Below are 22736 nucleotides of genomic sequence, written 5' to 3' on the forward strand. Positions count from 1 at the left end.
TTGCCATTAGAAAATGATGCCCAGTCATTCAGTTGATGTGAGCTTAGCAGTCCCTTCAAGCAGAAAAAAATTCACCAAGCCACAGCTTACTCAGACTCATTTCCCTCAGGGTTACTGAAGGGAACAGAAAGGACTAAAAGCACAAAAGGGAATCACAAAGATTGTGCGGCACTGAGAGCCAGATTAGGTTAAAAATCTTGTCAATGATAAGATACGGTTTCTGAGCAGTGAATCAGAAATGGGATGGAGGAAGTCTTGTGCAGAGCAGTAGAGAGAAGGGAAGTTGCCTGGCTCTTCATCAGGACGCGGCCACATGTCAAGGCTGCTAAATCAAAACAGGGATGCAAGACAAACACCCTTCAATTCAAAACAGGGATGTGAGACAAACACATGTCAATTTTAAATGGTATCAAAGAGGTGTTATGTTCTAGTACCCACTTCTTTTTAATCTTTATACAATTTGGTACAATAATTAGTCAAATTAGATGAATGTCTTCCTGCAAGTAAGATGAGGGGGAGAAAACTTTATGATGTGGCTTTGTTGTCTTTGTGGGAACTGACTTAAGAAGTAGTAAAACTTGTCATCTAAGTGTAATATAGCATCAATACACCCAAAATTAAATGTTACATTCAGAAGACATTCATCAATTTTTAAATGTTAAATCTTCAGAAACTGTACACTTTGCTAACCACTGCAGAATGTAACTACACAGAACACCTATCTGCACAACAGGGACTGAGAACCAGCGTTTGTCAAAAGTTCACTACCAGGGGCTCAGGAGGCCGTGTTTAATCGGTACAGAGTTTCAGTTGGGGACGAAGAAAAAGTTCTGGAGATGGATGGTGGTTGGTGATGGTTGCACAACAGTGTGAATGTCCTTAATGCCACAGAACTGTGCACTGAAAAATGGTTAAATGATAAATTTTATGTTATGTATATTTTACCACAATTAAAAAAAAATAGTTCATGAAAGACATCTTAGACTTGAGACAGTCCACTGGGCATGTTAACTATTCACTTTTCTCCATTCTAAAAGTTCTCAATTACACCTGCAACTAATGTAATGTCATATGTTAATTATATTTCAACAAAAAAATAAAATGAGAGAATATTTTGATTAAAAAAAAAAGAGTTCTCATTAAGTTAGATAATCAGAAAGCAAAGTACTTGGAGCACATTCTCTTAGCTCCTCACAGAAACACTTGAGTTAAAACTAAGAATAATGTTCATTGTTTTTCTAGAGTCAGGAGGAGGATTATGCAACGTGACTCAGTCATTACCGTGTTATGTAGGGCTTGCTGCTCTATTATATAATTTTGCTTTCTTTTGCAAATCTTTCCTCTCTGATTAGTATCTGTGTGTGGCTTCTTAACATGGAACCAGGCATTTCAGGTAATAAGGAAAATTATGGGGTGAGCTGGAGAATAATGGGAAGAAAAGTTGGAAGAAAAATTTTAATGTTTTATCAGACATCTTTTTATATGAATGAGCCATGTATTATTGAACTTATTTAATACCTATTTCAACTACAGCATCATATTCCCTATATATATGGACTCCACTACATATTTTTAACTTGGTTCTAAGACCTCAAGGCAGACTATTTCTGTCTATGAAGAAACTTAATTTACTCCATAATTGAACACAATTATATCAAATTAATTTTGATTACTGTTCAACCTGAGCCCTGTTTTGAAAGAAGGCATACAGACATGTGGCAAGAAAGAATGTTTCTTACAATGGAAGGTATCAGTTAAGACTGGAAAGTGTTCATAACTGGCAACTAAGCTCAAGTCTGAGGAAGGACAAGTGCCTCTGTGCAGATTCTCTCATCAATAATATTCATAACGAGAATTTTGTTGACATGAACTGACCTTTAATACTTTTTTGATGCTGTTAATTGTCGATGTTAACAATGACCTTACTTTCTGATCATCATTCAGATAATCAGCATGTCGAACACACATAAACAGGATATATGCTGGTAACCCTGGAATTAAATTAACTGCTACACCACGTGGCTTCAGTTCTGAAAAAAGAAAAGAGGAAAAATAATCTTATATAACACTGAAAGTCTTCATGAGGAACGCTTTGTGAGATATAAAAGCACAGTTCTCATGTAAGAGTTCAATCATTCAGGGTAAAGAGATCATATAAAAAAGCATATTTTAATAGCTCATTAAGTGGAGAAATTCTTAAGGGTGGGGACATGTGAATCTTAGTTGTCTATACAATGACAATTCCTAAATTTATGTCTCCTGCTCTGACTTTTCCCTTGAATTCCAGTCTCATATATCAACTGCCTTTTGACATCTCTGCTCAGGCACGTAAAACTGAGCCCATCCCAAACCAAACTCTTGATTCCCTCTGGAACCTGCTCTTCCAGGAGCTGTCCCCATCTCAGTAAAGCACACTTCCAGTCTTCTAGTGTCTCAGGTTATAAACCTCGTCATCAGCTTTGACTCCTTTTTTTTTTCCCTCACACCACACATCTATTCCATCAACAAATCCTGTTGGTTCTACCTACAAAACACATCCAGAATCCAACGACTTTTCTACTAGCTACCCTAGTCTAGGCCACCATCATCTTCTCCTGGATTGTACTGAGAGCTTCCAAACTGGTGTCCCTGATTCATCCCTTGTTCTCAGTAATACATTTTTCACACAACCACCAGAGTAATTCTATTAAAAAAATGTAGGTCAGATCATGTCACTTCTTTTTGGAAAAACTTCCAAGTAGCTTCTCACCTCATTCATTTATAAAACCCAAATCCTCACCATGGTCTGTGTAATCTGTCCCTGTTCCCCCTCCCCAGCTCACTGTGTTCCAGTTAAATGGGTCTCCTTGCTGTTGGTTGAACATGCCAGGCATGCTCCCACCCCTAGGGCCTATGTACTTACTATTTTCTGCCTGGAATGTTTTTTCCTCAGATCAGCATGACTTGCCTCCTTACTTCCTTTGGTCTCTGTCCAAAGATCACCTTAAAGAGGCCTTTCCTAATAACTTTGTATAAACTAGTACTCATGCTTTGACTCTTTATCCTCCTTCCCCATTATATATTTATTTTATCCCCCTCACCCTAATCATGTAAGCTCTGTGAGAACAGGGACTTTACTTTGTTCATTACCCAATATCTAGAAATTGCTCAGCACATGGTAGGAGCTCACTAAATATTTATCAAATCGATGAATCTTGGTTAACTCTATGCTTAATAACCAGTGGCTCCTTAACAGTTTTGCTAAATGACAATCATGTTGAAACTTAAGCGCCTCTGCCCCTATATATAGTACTAAGTCTAAAGCCATGAAACATGGGAACATTAAATCAGGTATAACTGCCAATCACATTGCTGTCACCCTGGCGTCTGGGGGTGAGGAATGCTATGCAAAGGCTGAAAGGAGAGGGTTTTAGCTTTTTAAGTTCACAACTTAGGGTCTGTGCGCACTCTGTGATCATTTCCCACCCTCCCCTAAAAAGTCTTCTTGCAGAGCTAGTGGGTTCACACCCCGTCTCAGGGGCCTTATGCTGCTCTGAAATGCTTCTCTACTCCCATTTCATTTGTCTGGTCCTCTCCTTCCATTGCTGGAATCTTTTCCTTAATTCTTTTGTTTCTTCCCTATTACTGAACTCTTGATCTTGATATATTTAGTCATTTATTTTCTAGGGAATTAAGGAAAAATAGAAATTCAGGAACTTAAATGGCCTAGAGCTGTGGTGTTCGACTATGGCTACACTTCAGAATCCCTTGAAAGATTAAAAAAAAAAAAATACTAGGGGCCGGCCCCGTGGCGTAGTGGTTAAGTGCACGCGCTCTGCTGCTGGCGGCCTGGGTTTGGATCCCAGGTGTGCATCAACGCACCGCTTGTCAGGCCATGCTGTGGCAGTGTCCCACATAAAGTGGAGGAAGATCGGCACGGATGTTAGCTCAGGGCCAGTCTTCCTCAGCAAAAAGAGGAGGATTGGCATGGATGTTAGCTCAGGGCTGATCTTCCTCACCAAAAAAAAAAAAACCAACAACAACAAAAAAAACAGACATGGCCAGCCTCTTCCCTTGAGAGATTTTGATATAATTAGTCTGTAGTGGGGACCATACATCAATACTTTTCAAAAGCCTTTCAAGTTATTCTAATGTGCAGCCAAAGCTGAGAAGGCCTGGTCTCAAGAGATCCTTATGGGTGGGTCCTAGGCAAGTGTCCCTGCAGTTTGAATGATAAGACGTGACGTGATCAGGATGCTACTGCAGCACTGTAATGCACAGTCTGTAATGATGATGAAAGAAATCCGTGTTGAATATTTCAAAAGTTAGTGACTAGTCCTTCCTACCACCCACACCTGTACCAGAAAGACCTTTTATCCCATGCAGAAAATACTTGCCCAGAATCAGGTTCTTAACAAGTTTTTGCTCATCCTCCTTCTTGTATTCCAGCATTCCTTGGAAATCCTTTTCTTTCCTGGGAATGTTGACTGGACGGATGGGTTCATCAATGATCTGTCCTGGGGATATGTTCTCCATCTGGCCCACTTCAAAAGAAACAAAAAAGGAGAAGAAAATGTTTTCCAGGTAGAAAAGATGAGAGGGTTCCATGTTCCTATAATTTTAAATGAGCTCTACAACAGCAGAAACTTGTTATATTTGCCACTTAATTGTCCTTTCTTTAAATTTTTTTTTTTGCTAAAATTGGGTGGATAGATGACAAAATTATATGGTAATGTCACTCTACAGCCACTAGTGCTCGGCTACTATCAAGATCAGAGATGCAAAAGCATTTTTTTGTAATGAGGTTTACTTTGTAATAAGATTAAATGTCCCCAAAGTAAGTGATTTAACTTCTTAGTTAACTAATCAGAACCAATCATAAATAGTTAAAGATATTTAAGCCTTAATTCTCAGAAGGAAAAAACAATATTCTACAAAGAAGTAGCAAGAGTATAAAAGATTCTCCCTCACCTTCAGCTCTATGAATCTAGTCATTAAAGAAAAAGAACAATTCATTTTAAATGTATCATTGCAATCAGTTTAAACCACATCAAGAGAGCTGGTACAGTAGCATTTCTTCACACTAGTTGATGTGAAATGTTTATTTTTCACAACGGCTTCATAAGGCAAAGACCTAACTTTCCCCTGCCACCCCTCACTCCCAAAGAAATCATGGGCAGATAAAACAGCCTTTATTTAATATGATCTTATAAATATTACTCAGTTTTTTGTTTCTTTGTTTTTAGTAAAGTGCTAAAAGTCCTACCATGAAGTTGCAACCATTAAAATACAACCACTGGTTAACAACCCTTTCAGATGTCAGAAATGGTCACTACTGTCAATGGCAGCTGCTAGAGAAAAATTATGCTAAGGGTTAAAAAAAAAAGTTTCCAATTTCATCTCAAAATTGAGAATTGAACGGGAAATGTAAGGGAAGGTAAGGGAACACACAAGTTATGATGGTGTTTGTGGAGAGATATGCTAGTAAGCAGGGTTTTTATTCTTTTATCTACAGGAAGGGGGCAGGTGAGAAATCTATTTAGGGGTAGATTAAGTTGGAGTTCACAGACTGTAGTCAAACAAACAAACTGCAGATCAGACGCATTAGGAAGTTTAATGTCGCTAATTCCACAGGGTATCAGTAGTAATTCTCCTGTCACTCTGGGCAAGTTCCTGTGTTAGTTCTGGGAAGCCAGTTCCACAGGACGAGGTTATCACAGAGAACACCAATACCTGCCAGCGCTCTTGCTTATGTGGCAGAGAGCCTGGTGACAGCCCGTCCACCTCAGCTGCAGAATGACACACCCGGACTATCAGCGCTGACAATCACCACCGTCCGTCAACGCTATGATATCTAAGGAGTGATCATGTTGTGATTAGATGGATGAGGGCTGTGGCACCTAGTGTTTCATATGCACGACGCAGTCTGGAAGCCCCAGGGCTAACTGTAAAATGTATGCCTCTAGACAAGAGATAGGAGATTCGAACTCTTTAGTTTTACATAAATTATTTCTGGAGTCAGTTTAAACACAATACCACGAGGACCTTGGAATCAGCACACAGTGGGTGTCACAGCTCATGTACATGCTGCATGTAAAATACAAAATAAAATCCCTGCCATCTATGTTACTAGTCACTTTAAGCCACAGAAACAATCCTAAGAGGGGAAACTGGGAGGAAATAGATACAACATATTAAGTTTATCAATAAGTGTACATATTTGGACTCCATATAATCCAAAGAGAATGTTTTAAACCTACTGATCTCATCATATCTAAAGTGCCATTGATTATGAGATAGATCATTACTTTATATAACACTGAAGAAGGATAAACACTGCTGATTAAACTACAACCCATTAGCAGTTGTAAGAAACATCCTAATTTCAGAGAGGTTAAAATGTGAAAAATTGTGCACCTGAGAATTTATGAAATATGGTGAATATTTTTACTAAGAGTTTCATGTTTTAAAAGAAAGCTTCACTTTCCTTTTGTGAAATCTCTAACTAAGATATTTTTGGTTCTGAATAAAAATGCCAGACAAAATTTGCCATATTTTCATTAAAATCTTTCTTTCTGCCTTTGAATTCTCCTCAGAGATTTGAGTCTACAAAAACTCACATATTAAAATATAGATGGGGGCCGGCCCAGTGGCATAGCGGTTAAGTTCGCGCACTCCATGGAATGGATGTTAGCTCAGGGCTAATCTTCCTCACACACACACAAAAAAATATAGATGTCAGCTCAACATAATCTTGATTTATTTAGCAAATCATCTGCTTGAAATAAAATGTCAACCCTTGTGTAGCATCGGGAAAATAGAAAGAGAGAAGCCAGGATACCACCCCAGTTTTCAAACTCAAGAGACTTTGGGGGTCATTTAGTCCCATGGTCCATCTAATAATACAAACATCCTTCTAGAAAGATCTGAAGCAATCCTTATTTCCATTTTCTAGATTCTTTATACTTGAGGGAAAAATATTTCTGAACCTTTTTGTCCTGGAAAAGGAAAGGAAATTGGAAGATTTTTTTTTTTAATTTATTTTTCCTTTCGTTAGTACCAGGAAGATCCTGATCTCAGGCTTAATTCAGACAGTCAAATAAATTCCTATAAGTGGAGAGATTCTGTTGGAAAATACGACACAAAGGAGAGAAGTCCTCAGAAGGCTTGGGTTCTACTCCTAGTTTGGCCACTAACTGGCTGAGACCTTCGAAGCCACTTACGGTTTCTGGGCTTCAGTTTTTTTCTCCTATGAAATAATTAACTGATTTCTAGAATTTTTTTATATCTAAATTCCCTGACTCTAAGAAAATTGAGATGGAACACCCACTTCGGGATTAAAATATAGCACAAAGCAGATCAAATTTTGAAACATTCTCCATTTAGCTATGTAATTTCGGCTAAAAATTATGTATGCTGCTGTTTAAAAAAAAGTCTTCATTGCCTTTTAAAAAAGTCTTAAAAGGCTAGACTTTTAAGTCTAGCCTGTAGGAGAAGGCGAGTCTTGCTATTCTAAGCCAGAAGAATTTAAATACAATAAATGTAAAGAAAAATATAAGAAAACTTTTAGATATTAAAGGTGCTTTGTTTTACAAGGTTGCCAGCATTTTCTGTATAATGGGGGGATAAAGGGACAGGAAGAGAAAAGTGCTGGAGGAGACTGTCCCCTTTAGTCTCTAATTTGGGGGAGGGGCGGGGATCCTGCACTCAGCAAGTCCCCAAGTCACACAGATTGATTTCATTTTATTCTTTAGACACATATCATTTAACTCAACTTTTCTTAAGAATATTATAAAGCCTTTTTTGTTTAATCTATGAACTGCCTTCTCAAAGGCTACTTAAAGGTTTACAAACATAGCTGGCAGGATAGTTTAACTGATGAAGTTGATTTATGATTGATAATGGCTTAAAATTGCTAACATCTCGAAATATTCTAACTTATTTCTTCAATTAAAAATACACATATCAAAGAATGCTGAGTAAAAACTTAAAATAATAAGTGGCTTTTCTATTTATCAAAATTTACTAACATATGGCAAAGGAACCATTATGAATTTTAAAAATAATCTCACAAGTTAATACCTTTAAAATCAGTTTCTTTCAAGCAAATACTCTACTGTCTAATTATCATCTCATGATATAATTAGCGCAGAGTTAAGTGCACAAAGGTTCTCCGAATAAAGATTTCTTAAGTTCTGCCAATAGACATTATAGCCCGTGTGTGTGATTTGGAGGTTCAAAATTTTAATGTAATATATGAATCACATAATGCTAGAGGGTCATATATAAAATATGACTGCAAAGTAATCTGTCTGATTTCTAAACAAATATTTTAGCATTTGCACATCCAAGGGAATATTATCCTCTTCAAAGTAAGCATCCATGTTGCCATTCTAAATATTTCTGAAATATTTATTCATTCAACAAACATTTATGGGCTGATTATGATAGGTCAGACACTATGCTAGGTGCTGTGAAAACAAAGGGAAAGAAGAGGTGGTTCCCATGCTCAGGAAGCTCATAGTTCATTGAGAAAGCCAGTAATTCAAACAGAAAAATTGCTAAAAATATGACAGTGAAAACCACAAAAGATGGGAGGCAAATTGTGATACACATAGGCTACAGCCATCAGATCTGTCTGAGAGATCAGGGAAGGCTGCTCTTGAGGATGTGACATATGAGTCTGTTCTCAAAGGATGAGCAGGAGTTGACCAAGAGAAGCAGGAAGACCAAACAGAAGAAACAGTTATGACAGGCCTGGCATGTTGGAGGAATGAAAACCACACTTAGAGTTAATCACGGTAGATTCTTTTGAACATTCCCAGTGACGGGGAATCTTCACCCTCCAAGCCAAGTGAAAATTATGCAGTGTGACATTGAGAGAACAGATGGGTAATCAGACTGGATGGTATCATTTTTGGTCAAAATGATAATAGCTTGCATAGGTTTGAAGGCAATCCCAAAGAGGGTCTCTAAACCTCTGGAACAATGAGACTATTGTTGGAATAAGCTTAGAAGTTGGCTTTAGCCCTGGTCACTGCTATATCCCTGGCACCTAAATAAATACTTACTGAAGGAACAAGACAAGACTCATTTGTATATAATACAACAACTGATATCTCACTGTTTCTCAAGGTGTTTTCCCATCATCATCATATATAAATCATGAGATGTTTAAAAAAATCTTATTTCTTTATAATCACAATTCATTTTCTCTTATTTACTTCTCTTTTTTTCCTCTATTACATGGTAAATTCTTTAAGGACACAGACTTTATCTTACTTATCTTAGTATTCCTAATAGTAAAAAGAATAATAATAACTAAGTTGTATATAGCATTTACTATGTGTCAGGAACTATACTAAACGCATTGCACATATTAACTCATTTAAACCTTACAAACAATGTCAGGTAGACACCATTATCATTTCCATTTAACAGGTAGAAAACTGAGGCATGGAGAGGTTCAGTAACTTGCCCAATATCAGAGACTAATAGTAGAAGAGTCAAGATTTGAACCCAAGAAGCTTGGCTCGAGAATCCATGCTCTTAACCTCTATGCTATACTGCCTAGCACAGTGCCTGGCATATAGAAGATAGTCATTAAATGTTTGTTGAATGAAATCCTCTCCCTTTGTAAATTACTACTACTAGGAAAGGAACATTTTCCCCCACCTAGCAATGGAAATTTCCACTCCACAGAGGCCAGGTTTGCTAAAAGTTATTTCTGTTATTGTTCCTAATATTTGCATGCAAACCTATTAGGCCACTAGTATAGCAATACAAAACCAAGATTCAGCAATTGTCATAAAAACATGTTTAAATACCTTCTAGTTCACCAATTTTTTTGGCAAATACTTTCAGTTGTTTTTTCAGTTTCCGGACAGTCTTATCTTGTTTTTCAAGTTGTTCCATCAAATCCTAAAGATTAAAATGACAAATATAACAGACAGATCAAAATAGGCCTTCTAAAACGCACAGAAGGAAAGCAGACACAAAATCACAAAAACAGCACTGTTAGTTTTACATAAAAGCTCGTTGGTGGAGCCACCATCTGGCTAAAACTGGCAGGCATGGGAAATGCAGCTACAATAAAAGCCAAATGTTAAATACACACAATGCAGTAAATCCTTTACAGCGTGATGGATAGCAGACTTACTGGGGAGTCTTTTCCAGTAGACTCCATGTGGGTAAAACAATTAAATGCTCATAAAATGTATGTTGTTCCCGTGGAAGGTTTTCTTTTAAAGGGGGTATAGGCAAAATAAATTTTGATGAATGCACAGAAAGTTCTGTGGGCAGTGTTAAGGATGGTGGAACTTAGGTAGGAGCTTTTGACTGACACCCACGTGTGTGAAGTACTGTCTCTATAAGACCCACCCTTTGGAGATGCCAAAATTAGTCTCGTAACTTAAGAAAAGTTAAGAAGTTTTGGGAATTAAAACATAAGTTGAAAAAATAACCACAGAGAACAGGATAAAGAGCAATGTGCTGACCTAGGACCAAGTGCAGGTGACATAACACACCCATAAAATCTCGCATGGGATATAATTTTGCTTATAGAGAAAAAGGGGGTAATTCCAAATGCTTCATGCAAAAGAGAAAAAAGCAATACATTCAAGGGGAGGGGGTAAAAAGGTCTGTGATGGTTGTCTCTCTATTTAATCAAGAATTCTCCCAAATGCCGGGCATAGTTAAAAGCTGGATAAGAAGACAGCGGACAACAGCAGTCTCGGAAGCTTAGAATGGAAATGAATCAGTGATATCTGTGGTTGTTATTCACGTTAGGGAGAAGAAAATCATTTACAAATAGAAATATTCATTCATTCTCCAGCTTAGACAGGGCTGATTGAGATACTAGTGATTCAAAGGGAAGAGCTGCTGACATCTCAAAGTGCTCAGCTGCGCTGCTTGGATTTTCCTTTATCTTTCAAATCACATTTTGCTGCCATCACACTGTAAGCCTAGTGTTAATAACAAACCAAACACGACAATAGACGCAGGACACTGAGAGAGGTGACACCACTGGCTAAAAGACAGCTGTGGGGAGAAATAGGTTTCATGAAAGAGACTTCTGGGGAGGGGTAGGCAGCAGTGTGCTCTTCAGTTATAGAGGGCTAGAAGTAGCGACAGAAAAGCACTCTGAGTTTACATACAATCATCCGTTTGTAAAGTGAAATCCGATATGATTGATACTTCTTAGGGTCATCTGCATATAATTCCTCAAAATACTGAAAAAACAGGCACAACGGATATTTGTTTTTTTCTGTCTTTGAGGGAAATGCTATCTCTCAGCCAAATCAATTTAAAAATATTTTAAAACACAAATAATGAAAACTGTATATACTCAAAAGGCTCTGATTTGTCATCTGCCATTGTCCTCTGATCCTTCTAGTATAGACGATTCTAATTATATATACACACTTATATTTTCACACGCTCAGAGGAAACAGGCTATGGCCAGGGCGCCATCATTTAGCAGGTAAACAGAGCGGTGGTCCATATACCACAGATAAGGCCGTTGTTTCACTCCTCAGACCTGCTCACAAACTGTTGCACTTTTTGACGGGGGCAGGCAAATAAAACGAAAGTGAGAATAACGGCACCGTTGGCAGGCTTGTTTGAAGTTGGAAGGGTGGGTGAGAAGCTACATGCCTTCCTTCCCTGAAAGGCAGCACGGGGGAGGCCTATGATGCATGTTCACTAACCGAGGGAGAAAATCCATCTTTGTATTTGTGTGGGGGGTGGGTGGGTGGGTGGGGATATGCAGGTAGAGTTTCCAAGAACACTAAGCCTAGGTCCACTGCTGCTTTAATATTCTGCTCAAGTGTTTCCTAAAGAAATGCATAGCTGGGCCAGCCCCGTGGCTTAGCGGTTAAGTTCGTGCGCTCCGCTACTGGTGGCCCGGGTTCGGATCCCGGCACGCACCAACGCACCGCTTGTCCGGCCATGCTGAGGCCACGTCCCACATACAGCAACTAGAAGGATGTGCAACTGTGACATACAACTATCTACTGGGACTTTGGGGAAAAAAAATAAATAAACAAAATTATAAAAAAAAAAAAAAAAGAAATGCATAGCTAAGACTGAGAAAGTATAATGATTTTGAAAAAGTGCACCATTCCCTGTATTTAAGTTTGAATCCATTCTCCTGAATTAGTAGTCAGTGAGGCAGGAGATGCAGTTGACCTACGAAGGGTTTTCCTACAACTCAGACAAACTCATTAACTAGACTTTACCTTTGGGGGCTTAGTTTATTTTTGATTAGCTATAAAAAATTGCCAAGAAAATTAATACTGCAGACAAGGTTGCAAGCGAAATGCTTCATCAACTTAGTGAAAACACTCTGGGAATCTGCCACCCACAAGCATCTTTATTTCACGGTTTCACCTTGTATTTTAAGACAATCATTTACAAGCATAGACTTTATATGCTGATCAATCATTGTTATATTATTCAGTATATTTATCAATTTGTCAGCATTAAAGCATTGTTAGTTTAATTTAAGCAACAATATGCTTGAGAGTAATAAAATGACATTTCAAAAATATTCCATGATTCAGAAGATTTTTCCCCACAAATTCGTGATATTTCAGTCACTTTGGAAAGAGTCCAAACACTTGCTCTCACCTGCCTCTCCCATTCCCACAATGGAGCCTCACTCAGCAAGCTGTCCTCACAGGGACAGACAGACTGTGAAGAGAATACCTTTGGGTTTTGCCTCTAATTAATATAAAAGATGCTTGAATAGATGACACTAGAAAACTATTTGTAATGTGAATGATCACTAATGGAGTAATGACGGGATAATTCAGATTGTTAAATCCTCAGAGAAAATCCAAACTATTTTATTATAGGTCATTAAAACCCTGAATTAAAAAAAAAAGGCAGGGCTGGCCTGGTGGCATAATGGTTAAGTTCATGCACTTCGCTTCGGTGGCCCGGGGTTTGCAGGTTCGGATCCCGGGTGCAGACCTATGCACCGTTTATCAAGCCTTGCTGTGGCAGGCATCCTACATATAAAATAGAGGAAGATGGGCACGGACGTTAGCCCAGGGCCAATCTTCCTCAGCAAAAAAAGGAGGACTGGCAACAGATGTTAGCTCAGGGCTAATCTTCCTTGCCACCACCACCACCAACAGAAGGCAAATCACCAGCAATCTTAAACAGCTTTTCTCAAAACAAGGCTGACACTACAATACAGATTTTATATAGAAATGTAGAATTATAACTTTTCAATGACTTAATTTAATAATATATTTATCAAAGTTAAGTAGGTAAAAAAGTCTGTATGTCTGTAGTAAAAGTTATTTTGTGACTGAGAAAGAAATATTTTAGAAAATATGTTCCATAAAAAAAAGAAAGAAAGAAAGAAAAAAAAGAAAAATTAAAAGAAAAAGAAAAAACTTGGAGTCTGTGTCAGCATTCAAAATCTGGCAAGGGAAAAAAATCTCCTCATTCGTTGCACAAGTTCTGTTAAAAAGAATCAAAAATGTATAAACTTGAATCCTGATGTCCCTCCTCCCTGACCTGGGAGCTCCATCCAACGTCAACCAAATTCCCCCTTGGCTCTGCCAACTGCCTGCCCTGACCAGAATGCTAACCCCACTTATCTGCTAGAGATGGAGGCTGGCAAGGCCTTGGTGGCTGCTCAGGGAGCAAAGGTGAACACAGCTTGTCCACAGTCTCTGTTGTGACAACCATATAACAAACCTCCTCGAATGGCAGAGAATCAGCAGCTGAAGTAGAAGTGGGTCACCTGAGTGCTCGAGGATATCAAAAGCCCAGCATAGTTGGCTGATACCTTCCAGACCCTCCAAGTTAGGCCTGAGCATGCTCAGACGTGCCAAGCCTTCTGTGAGAAACAAGCCTGTGCACATGTTTTTTTCATTTCTACACTGAGTCATATTTTCCTCACTCCGTCTCCACTAAAGTGAGAGCAGTGAGTTTTTCCAGCCACGAAAGATATGTTGAATCAAAAAGAGACTAGGACCACCCTGCAGGGTTAGGCGCTGCCTGCTGAGGAATGTGTGGGCCCAGCCCCTCTCCTTACCAAGTTTTCGTTGGTCAGCCGGGTGATCTCGTGCTGCAGGCTGGCCTCGATGCGGGCCTCCGGGGGCAGCTGCAGGTTCTGGGCCAGCAGCTGCTGCTGCCGGTTGTTCTCCTCCTTCAGGCTCTGGATCTCCCCACGGAGGGCTTCGGCCTCATTCTCATGGCTCCTCTTCTGCGACTGGAGCTGGGATTCCAGGAGCCTGCAGAGAAGCCACACAGGTAGGAAAGGGAGATGACACCAGAGTCCGCCTGGTGGCTGCGAGGCTTCATGCTCACTTGCAAGAGCAGGAAATGTGGGTAAGCTTTAGCATCTGTGTAACTTGTGACTTGATTCAAGTCAAGAAATTCAAACAAGGGCCAGAAACGAATAATCTCATATTTGTGTCTTTCTGAATTGTGTCTTTCTGAATTCCTGCTACAAATATAAAGTTCTCAAAGGCCCTGAGAAAAAGGACCGTTTTAGCTCTTTTGAAAGGTTCATAGGAGATGATGACTAAAATAATCAATTAAAAGACATAACTTTAATCTGGTTTACCACATTTACAAACTAGCCTTTAAGTTGGCAAAGACAGTACCTTTCCCACAAAATAACTCTGCACAATACAGGGCAAGATTATAAACTCCCCATCTAATTAAATATGCCTTTAAGAATTTCCGCATTAATAATTTCAGGCAGAGAGTGTGACCAGGGCCCATTTTTACTTTCTACTCTTTATCTCTGAAGGACAGAAAGGTTGGAGTGGTACTCAGAAATATACACAGATTTACCCAAATCAGACAGATAGTTCTGAAATTTCATATAGATGTATCTTAAATTTGTCATCTTTTCTCTCCCCATAAAATTCCATATTAGTAACAGAATCCAAACAAGACATGGTTTTAGAACATAAATATTAATAGGACCAACAAAGTGGTTACTGCTTCTCTAAGCAAACATACAAGTCAGCTGTGCCTCTAAGGAAGCTAGGCCTTGGCAGTGAGAATACAGAGAGAAATAGCATCCTCCCTTTACCATGCACCCCCACTTCTACAGTCACCCCTCTTCCAAACACAAACAACATTATGGTTAGGAATTAACTAACAGTAAGAAAGAAAAGACGCTCTTTTATTCTAATCCCCTTGGTTACCAACTGCTGGGCAAAACTTACTGATGCCATTGCAAGCAAACTGCTAACAGCAGCCTAAAAATAGTTTAGTGATTATAAAATTTCAAAAGGATTTGAACCAATAACACCACAAAGTTAATGACAATGGTTTATGATTAGAACAAACAAAGCAGAATAAGCAGAAGCCCCTTGAATGAATAGCCTATTAAGTATTTTTAAAATTTAATCAGTAAAATGGTATTTTTATGAGATTTTTAAGACACAAACATCACTAGAACAGATGAGTTTCTGTGTTGGAAAGGTGTTGCTGTTGTTAATTTTATTTGCTTTCCCCTAACATATTTAACATATTGAGTTTGGGTAATTATTTTGAACTGCAGCAATGCAGGAACTCTCCTGATTTCCTGTTTCACAAATTTGAATTTCACGATAACCACATAGACTGCCAAATCATGTACTTAATCATGCTGTTAGGCAGCATGATAATAATATATAAGAATGTAACCACATTGCCACAGGCACATAGATCCTTTAGACTGATCATTATTCCAAACAAGACACTGCTAAGTAATAGGTATTAATCTCTCCCACAGTAGTCTGGGCCCTAGTTGAAAGGTTTTGGCTTTCTTCCAACTCCTGGTGAGCTATTCACAAATTTTAGTGTCTGAAAGGACCTCTAGATAGCATCCTTCACTTATGGACAGCAACTCTTATATTCACCATCAATCCATCTCAGCTTTAATAGCATCCCTTAGTGGAGAAGGTTTTTAAGGTTTTTGGCTGAACGTTCTAAGTTTTACTGAAATGTATCCAGGAAGACAATGGACAAGAAATACAGAAGTTAAAGTCAGGAGGCCACTGTTAGTAAGAAAAACAACAAATCAATAACATTCCATTTTGAGGAGACAAATATAACCTGTTAGCTTGTTTTAACCCTTCATAAACCAGCCACAGCTCTCCATCCTCATTCAACGCATGGCAATCCATAGCAGGTGATCTTCCATGCAAAAGGAACAACAATGCAAAACACAAAGGGACACAGGATGGTAATCAGATGATGACGGTCAAGAGCAGCACACGGTATTTCAATATTTTATTAAGTTGATAAGATTTTTATTAATTATTAATTAATTTTAATTAATTTCAATATTTTATTAAGTCGATTAATTTTTATGACTTTAAGACATTACCACAAAAATTATTTTGGGTTAATTTTTTTCAAAAATGGGTAACATAATATCACACATAAATGGGTAGAAATTAAAACAAAATAATCAAAGATCTAGAGCTGCTTCTCCTGCAAAATAAGAAATGACTGAAAAGGTGAGAAAGAGTTCATTTTTAACATTTTATTCAGCTGGCAGAGTGATCTTATATGTCACATATTATATTAGAGACTAATCACAACAGTCACACTTACAGAATGAACACTTCAGCTATTGTCTTCGTGTGGCAATTTTCACAATCCATTTCAAAATGAAGTCTTAAGTCTTCTGAGTAGGAACATGTTTTAGCTTAATAAAATCTGATTTCCTATTTTCAAAATTGTTTTAAAAAATTCTTCTAGGAGTAACTTATAAATAAGAGCATGTCCAATGTTCTCAGCTTTTATGACATGACTTTTAAAAGATTTTTGCATCAAAAATTAATTTTAAGACCTGGGGAAACAGCTTTTATAGTAGAGATGTGACACATTTTATTAAAAGTATGCATAATTAATAAATAATAATGACAAAGTTGATTACAGGTTTTTTCAATCTAAGGTATAAAAATAATATTTGAGTGTTTGCTAAGTGGCAGACACTGTTCCACATCCTTCCACAAGTATTATTTCATTTAGTCCTCCCAGTTACCCAATATATATCATTTGCCACATTGCAGAGGAAGACACGGAGGCTTAGAAGTAGGATACCTGTGGAGGTTACATGGCCGGCAAGTAGTGGAGCCCAGGGCTACCTGACTCCAGAGCCCAGGTTCTTACTCCTCCTACTAGACTTTTGTTGTTGATACAATGTTTACATAAAACAAATTCCAGAGAATGCTCTTCTATGTTCCATCTACCATCTCTCCCCCGGAAGTTGATCTATTTGCATGGTCTCAATTGTATTATTATATGCTGATGACTTCAAAATTTATATCTCAGCCCACATATCTCTCCTGCTCCAGACCTATATTTTCAACTGCCTAATGGATTTCTCTCCTTGGGTGTCTTTCTAGTTCCTTCAATTCAATATTTATAAATCTACTGATCATTTCTACCCTGCACTTCCCCATATCCCAGACCCAGGATCACGAAATGGCATCAGCACCTCCAACCAAGTATCCTAGCAGACACTTCCGAGTCACCCTTCACGATTCCCTATCCCTTTCCCACACATCCAATAAACCGCAAGGCTTACTGACCTCACCTTCTTATGTACATTTCAAAGCGTCCCATTCCTCTCAATCCCAAGTACCACTAACCACGTCAAAGTCACCATAATCAGTCATTCGATAACGATAATAGCCTCTTAACTGGTCTTTATGCTTTCAGTCTTGTTCCACTACGATCTGTTCTCCAACATAAAAGCCAGGGCTAGCTTTCTAAAATTCAAATCTCATCATATCATTCTCCTACTTAAAACCTTCAACAGCTTCCACTGTTATTAAAGTGAAGTCCAAATTCTCTTGGCTGTCTCTCCAACAGCCTATAGACTCTGTGAAAGTAAGGACTGTATTTACGTTGCTTACTGCTATATTCCTAGTGTGTGGCACAGGGCCTGGCATGAAGCAGGCACGCAATACATATCTGGTGATTGAATAGCAGAGTGGATGGATAAACAGTGTGATAGAGCTCTTTCTATACTAACACATTCTTAGATAGAAGAGATGCTTATAATTTACATTCATAAATTAAAATTTAAGTTTAACCAAGTACTTTTATAAAGCATTCTCCACTTTCTGAAGGTAATAAGTACCTCATTTTTGCATGACAATATTCTTTAGTTTGTGAAGTATTTCTTTATACCAATCCTGATACTAAGCATCAGGAGACCTAGACTGCACACTGACAACACAAATCTCCAGAACTGTCTTTCTCTGTGATCATCACTGGCCATATTCTTTTAAGCACATAGTCTTTTAAGTTCCAAGTTCAATAGCATGAAGGCCCTGTTGGGAACTGGGGGGTGGTAGGAAAGCTGAAGGAATTCCAGAGATGAGCCTTCACTTTGTGATAATCTCAGCTATCAGGAAAGCTTTCAGGAAAGTTCAGTCAGTGACTGTGCAAATCCTGCACTCTCGGTCAGCCCACCCGAGGCTCTTAAGCGTACAGTGAGCAAACTAAGTGCCGTCTGCAACTTCATTCATGTTTACAGTACATGGGATAAAACCAGAGTTAGGATTTTCTCAGAACACCTTAAGAAACGTGACAAAAACCTGGTCTCAAATATCAGGGTCCCATCCTAGAATCAGGGTATCCTTTTAGAATTAATTATATAGCCAACACTGACATGATTCCAGATACTTCATCACTTCTCTTCACACTAAGTTTCAATTACTGAAAGCTGCAATTGCCCCTAAAAACCTTCACAAATAACCATCCTGAATAACAAATGAAAGTGACTATCCAAGACAGTCCAACAATGAACAACTGGTTTTCTTCTCAAGGCAGTCTCTCAAGGCAAAGACCCTAAATATACAGAAATAAATTCCCTTGATGTAAAGAACATTTTCCCTGACACCTCTCATCAATAATGCTACCTTATATTTTGAGACTTTAACTAGGACAGTATTGGAAACCTTGGATTCCCTGTGAAGGTCAGTTGACGTCTAATAGAGCAATGCATAAACACTTTGACTGTACAAGAGGCTGGCTTGAAGACTAAAGATCGTTATGATTACACATGAATCGATGTAATCATTGATATGATTACATGAATAAAAGAAGGATCAACTTACCTGTTTGTTTCTTTCAAACCAATATATGCTTGTGCTATTTCGCCTTTATCTTTCATTTTTTGTACATCTTCCAAAAGTATTGTGGAATCTGTCATTGTATTCTGAAGGGGGAAATGACACATTTCCACATTAAGAGTCAACTCAAAAGCTTGGGACCACATACAACATTTTCTTTCCTCTAGAATAGGGGGGTTTAAGTACTCCAACACACCTCTGCCCCACCAGAGTGTCAGCCCCAGCTTTGCACAACTACAGAGGAGAGTAGGGTACAGGCAGTTAAGAGAAAGAGGCACCTTCAGTCCCTCTCCTGAGAATTCCTAATGTTCTACTACAAATGTGATGAGATATATATATATATATTCCATTAAATAGTTCCTCAGTGTCCTTGCCTGGTTATTCTTCTAATGCTGTATATACTATACACTTTATATATAAAAGTATATATATATAGCATAAACATATATATTTCAAAGTGTGTGTATATATGTCTACACATACATGCACTTTATACATAAACATATACATATACATATTTCAAAGTATATATACAGCATTAGAACAATAATGAGGCAAGAACACCAAGAAACTATTTAATGGAATGTACAAAGCTATTCTTTCTACTACTTCCTGACCAGTTAAAATAAAACAAACGCCACAATAAAACACTAAAAATTTGACATAAAGCTCATTTTTCCATTAAAAACTCAGCACAAAAAAGGCGATATTCAGATGATATGCTTCAGAAAAATAAAGTTTTTTCTCACATCTTTAAATATATATAAATGGGAAGGATTTAGCTCCTTGTAAATATCTACCATCTGCTGTTATTCTTTTTTCTTCTGTTACAGTATAGCATGGTACATAAGCTTTGAAATAAACATCTGGCAGGTCAGGATTACTAATGATTTTGTATAAAAAGGACTATTCTGCTAACATTTTTACTTCATTTTTTATTTTTCCTTTTTAGTCTAATCTGTCGGACAACCAATATAATTTTAAAATCTTGCTTCTACTCAGCTACTCTCTCTCTCCCCTAAACCAGGGCAAGAACAGACAGTAAGAACCACTGCTCCATAGCCTCTAAAGAATAATACACTTTAGAACCCAAGGGCCCATTCTATTTGTCTAAAAAGTATATGTCTGATTCTTTAGTCCACGTTTGCTCTAAAGCCAGGTCTCACAATGAAGTAGAATTAAGGAGAATATACTTCAAATACCACGATCTTAGAGACCAGTTCCAAGATAACTTTAACGCCAGCTAGAGGCCTACGAATACTTGCTTTTCAATTTCAGCGTTTATAAGAAATATCCTTTAAAAAAAATCCTGTCCTTTTGTGAGTTTATAAATGCATCCTTAGAGAAGACTAAATATAATCTAATAAAAGCTACTAACAAGAGCTCATATTTTACTGAATTTTAAAAATATTTCCCATGAATACCACATATAGCATTTCTTTAGCTATGTTTTATAAATATTTTAGTACGCATTTCATAGAAAATTTCTTTCTCACTTTCCCTGAAAGGCAGAAAATCTTTCTATTCTATAAAGGGCCATACTCAGATTTTTAAGCTTTAGGTAATAACTCTCCAGGACTCAGTTTCTATATTAAATAATGCTACATATATTTCCTGATATCTGAGGCCCTACATGATGTGGCTTGAACTTTTAGTAAATCAGGTCACTTGATCTAATTAACTAATCCAAAGAAAAGACAGGCTTCTTATACGCTGTTGTCCTGGTAGTAAGTAAGCAGCCAGTCCTTCCCTCATCTGGCTTGCCTTAGCCAACAAGTGGTAGCTGGGGCATGGGATCAGAATTGGACTGCCAGCATTAGGAAGTTCCTGACTCACTGCTCAAAGTTTGTCTCCCCCAAGCCAGTGACCAGAAGTTCTGAAAGGGTTGCACCATGTAGGAAAATCCCACCCTTTCCAGGAAGGGTGTGCTCACCTCCTCAGGCTCTTCCCCACCCTTGGCCAACAAACCCACAGCTGGTAGAAATGAGATCATGGGAGAGCCTGTGCTTTTGAGTGTACTACAATTTAAGGGCTTTTCTCCCCTGCTTGTGGATGCCCTACCGTAACTACCATGGTGAGTCACAGAGCTGACTATAAATTAGAAGTTATGGAGACCTCTCTGTGATCTAGACTGGTGCCTACTGCACGCATTATTTTCCCACTGACTTCCCAAACAGGAAGGGGTCAAAAAGGATATTAATTTGTAAATATCAAAGTAGACTTGGTGGCCAGAAAGCGTCAATTGCACATATTGGGGGATACTTATAAACTAAAAATTAGGAGTAAATAGAAGTATTTACTAAAAATTTTTAAAAATTTTATAATTACCTTGTCATCCTGAAAATCACAGGTCAGCAAGGACAAAAAACAAATGGAGAAAACAATAAGCCCTTAGTTCCATAAATAAATTCCATCAATGAATCCCCATGACAACAGATAAAAGCTAACTATAGAAACAACCATGAGTTGTTTCTCCTAAAGCTAACTCTGTATATAAATTAGTATTCATGGAACTGGCATAATGTGGACATTAATATATATTTGTGTGACAGCAACTCTTAATTCTCAGGAATAAGTGATTGAAATTCTTTTTGAGTTGTTTTTGTTTTTCTAATTGTAAAGTGAGTATGTGAGAAAATGACCCTGTTGTATATGGGTGAAATTCTTATCCTAGGCCTGTGACAGTTACAGTAATGCCTTGATAGGAGGTCATTCTTCCAAGTGAAGCCTCCCAGAATACTCGTGGAGGTGGAGCAGATAAACTAGATGTGGGTGGGCTGGATCATCACCTAGCTCACAGGGTCTCACTCACCACTGCCCTGCAAAGGAGTTGTGAAATGATGCGTCTCTCTGACTAGAAACTGAGTGGGACAAACAGCACTGGATTTGAAAGGTCTCAATCAGTGTCATGGGCATTTTTCCTAGGAGAGAACAAGCTGCTGCATGTGTAGACTGGGAGCTTGGAGAGCAGGGACCTTGGTTAGACAGGACCAACCCACAGGGGCTGGAGAGCAGTTGTCACATGGAGTATGTGAGCTGGGTAAGTAAGAGTGTGTGATACCAGAACTATGTGCTCTGTTAGCTGGATTGTTTTTATGCCCCTTGGTTCCCTGTCCTTTTCCTTTCCCTTAACTTTTACTGAAGTTTCTTGTGAGTATACCAGTTTGCCACAAGGGGACCAGAGAAAGGAACCTGACTTTGGACTCTGCTCCAGCTAGCACGCAGAGGGAGCAATGGTAGTCATGGGAACCAAACTGAGACAGCCTCAGGGAAGGTGAGATGTATGCGGCCAAGCCAAAGAGAGATTCCTCTTGTGAACTCCTCTCATTTCAGACTTAAGGGGTTTGTGATTTGTTTTAAAATAAGGAGGCCCATTTCTTTATATAACTCCACTTGTTACTGGGATTTTTTTTCTCTCAAGATTAGTCCGATATCTTGTTTTCAGAATTTGATATTTTCTGGATCAGGGTTGATCCCAGGTATAAGCTGCCTTTATCAAATCCAAATGTTAGGTGCCAGGTTCAGTGTCTTAACCACATGCAGAACTATTATTTCTAAGAGAAGTATTCTCGGACCTTTCTGGCATCCAATTCATTATATATCACAGGCATTTCTTATATGGCCTGCCATGCAGCCAGGATACTT

The 22736-nt window shown here is 38.3% G+C and overlaps 1 protein-coding gene across 5 annotated transcripts in view; it reads right to left on the reverse strand.

The window, feature by feature from the left end:
* MYO5A (myosin VA) overlaps positions 1-22736 on the reverse strand; it is a 187860-nt gene that overhangs the window by 9201 nt on the left and 155923 nt on the right. For 2 of the 5 annotated variants that reach the window (XM_087427353.1, XM_087427339.1), the window contains 7 exons: positions 19077-19177; positions 16054-16134; positions 14033-14231; positions 11136-11210; positions 9807-9900; positions 4377-4523; positions 1876-2030 (listed from right to left, as the gene is read on the reverse strand). In XM_087427353.1, the coding sequence (XP_087283479.1) occupies positions 1876-2030; positions 4377-4523; positions 9807-9900; positions 11136-11210; positions 14033-14231; positions 16054-16134; positions 19077-19177 (852 nt within the window). The remainder of the gene's footprint in view (positions 1-1875; positions 2031-4376; positions 4524-9806; positions 9901-11135; positions 11211-14032; positions 14232-16053; positions 16135-19076; positions 19178-22736) is intronic. The other 3 variants (XM_087427348.1, XM_087427342.1, XM_087427360.1) reach the window with 3 other exon arrangements.

This window comes from Ceratotherium simum, chromosome 3 (genome assembly GCF_057802395.1).
Source record: "Ceratotherium simum simum isolate JZ-2026a chromosome 3, ASM5780239v1, whole genome shotgun sequence".
Lineage (NCBI taxonomy): Eukaryota > Metazoa > Chordata > Mammalia > Perissodactyla > Rhinocerotidae > Ceratotherium > Ceratotherium simum.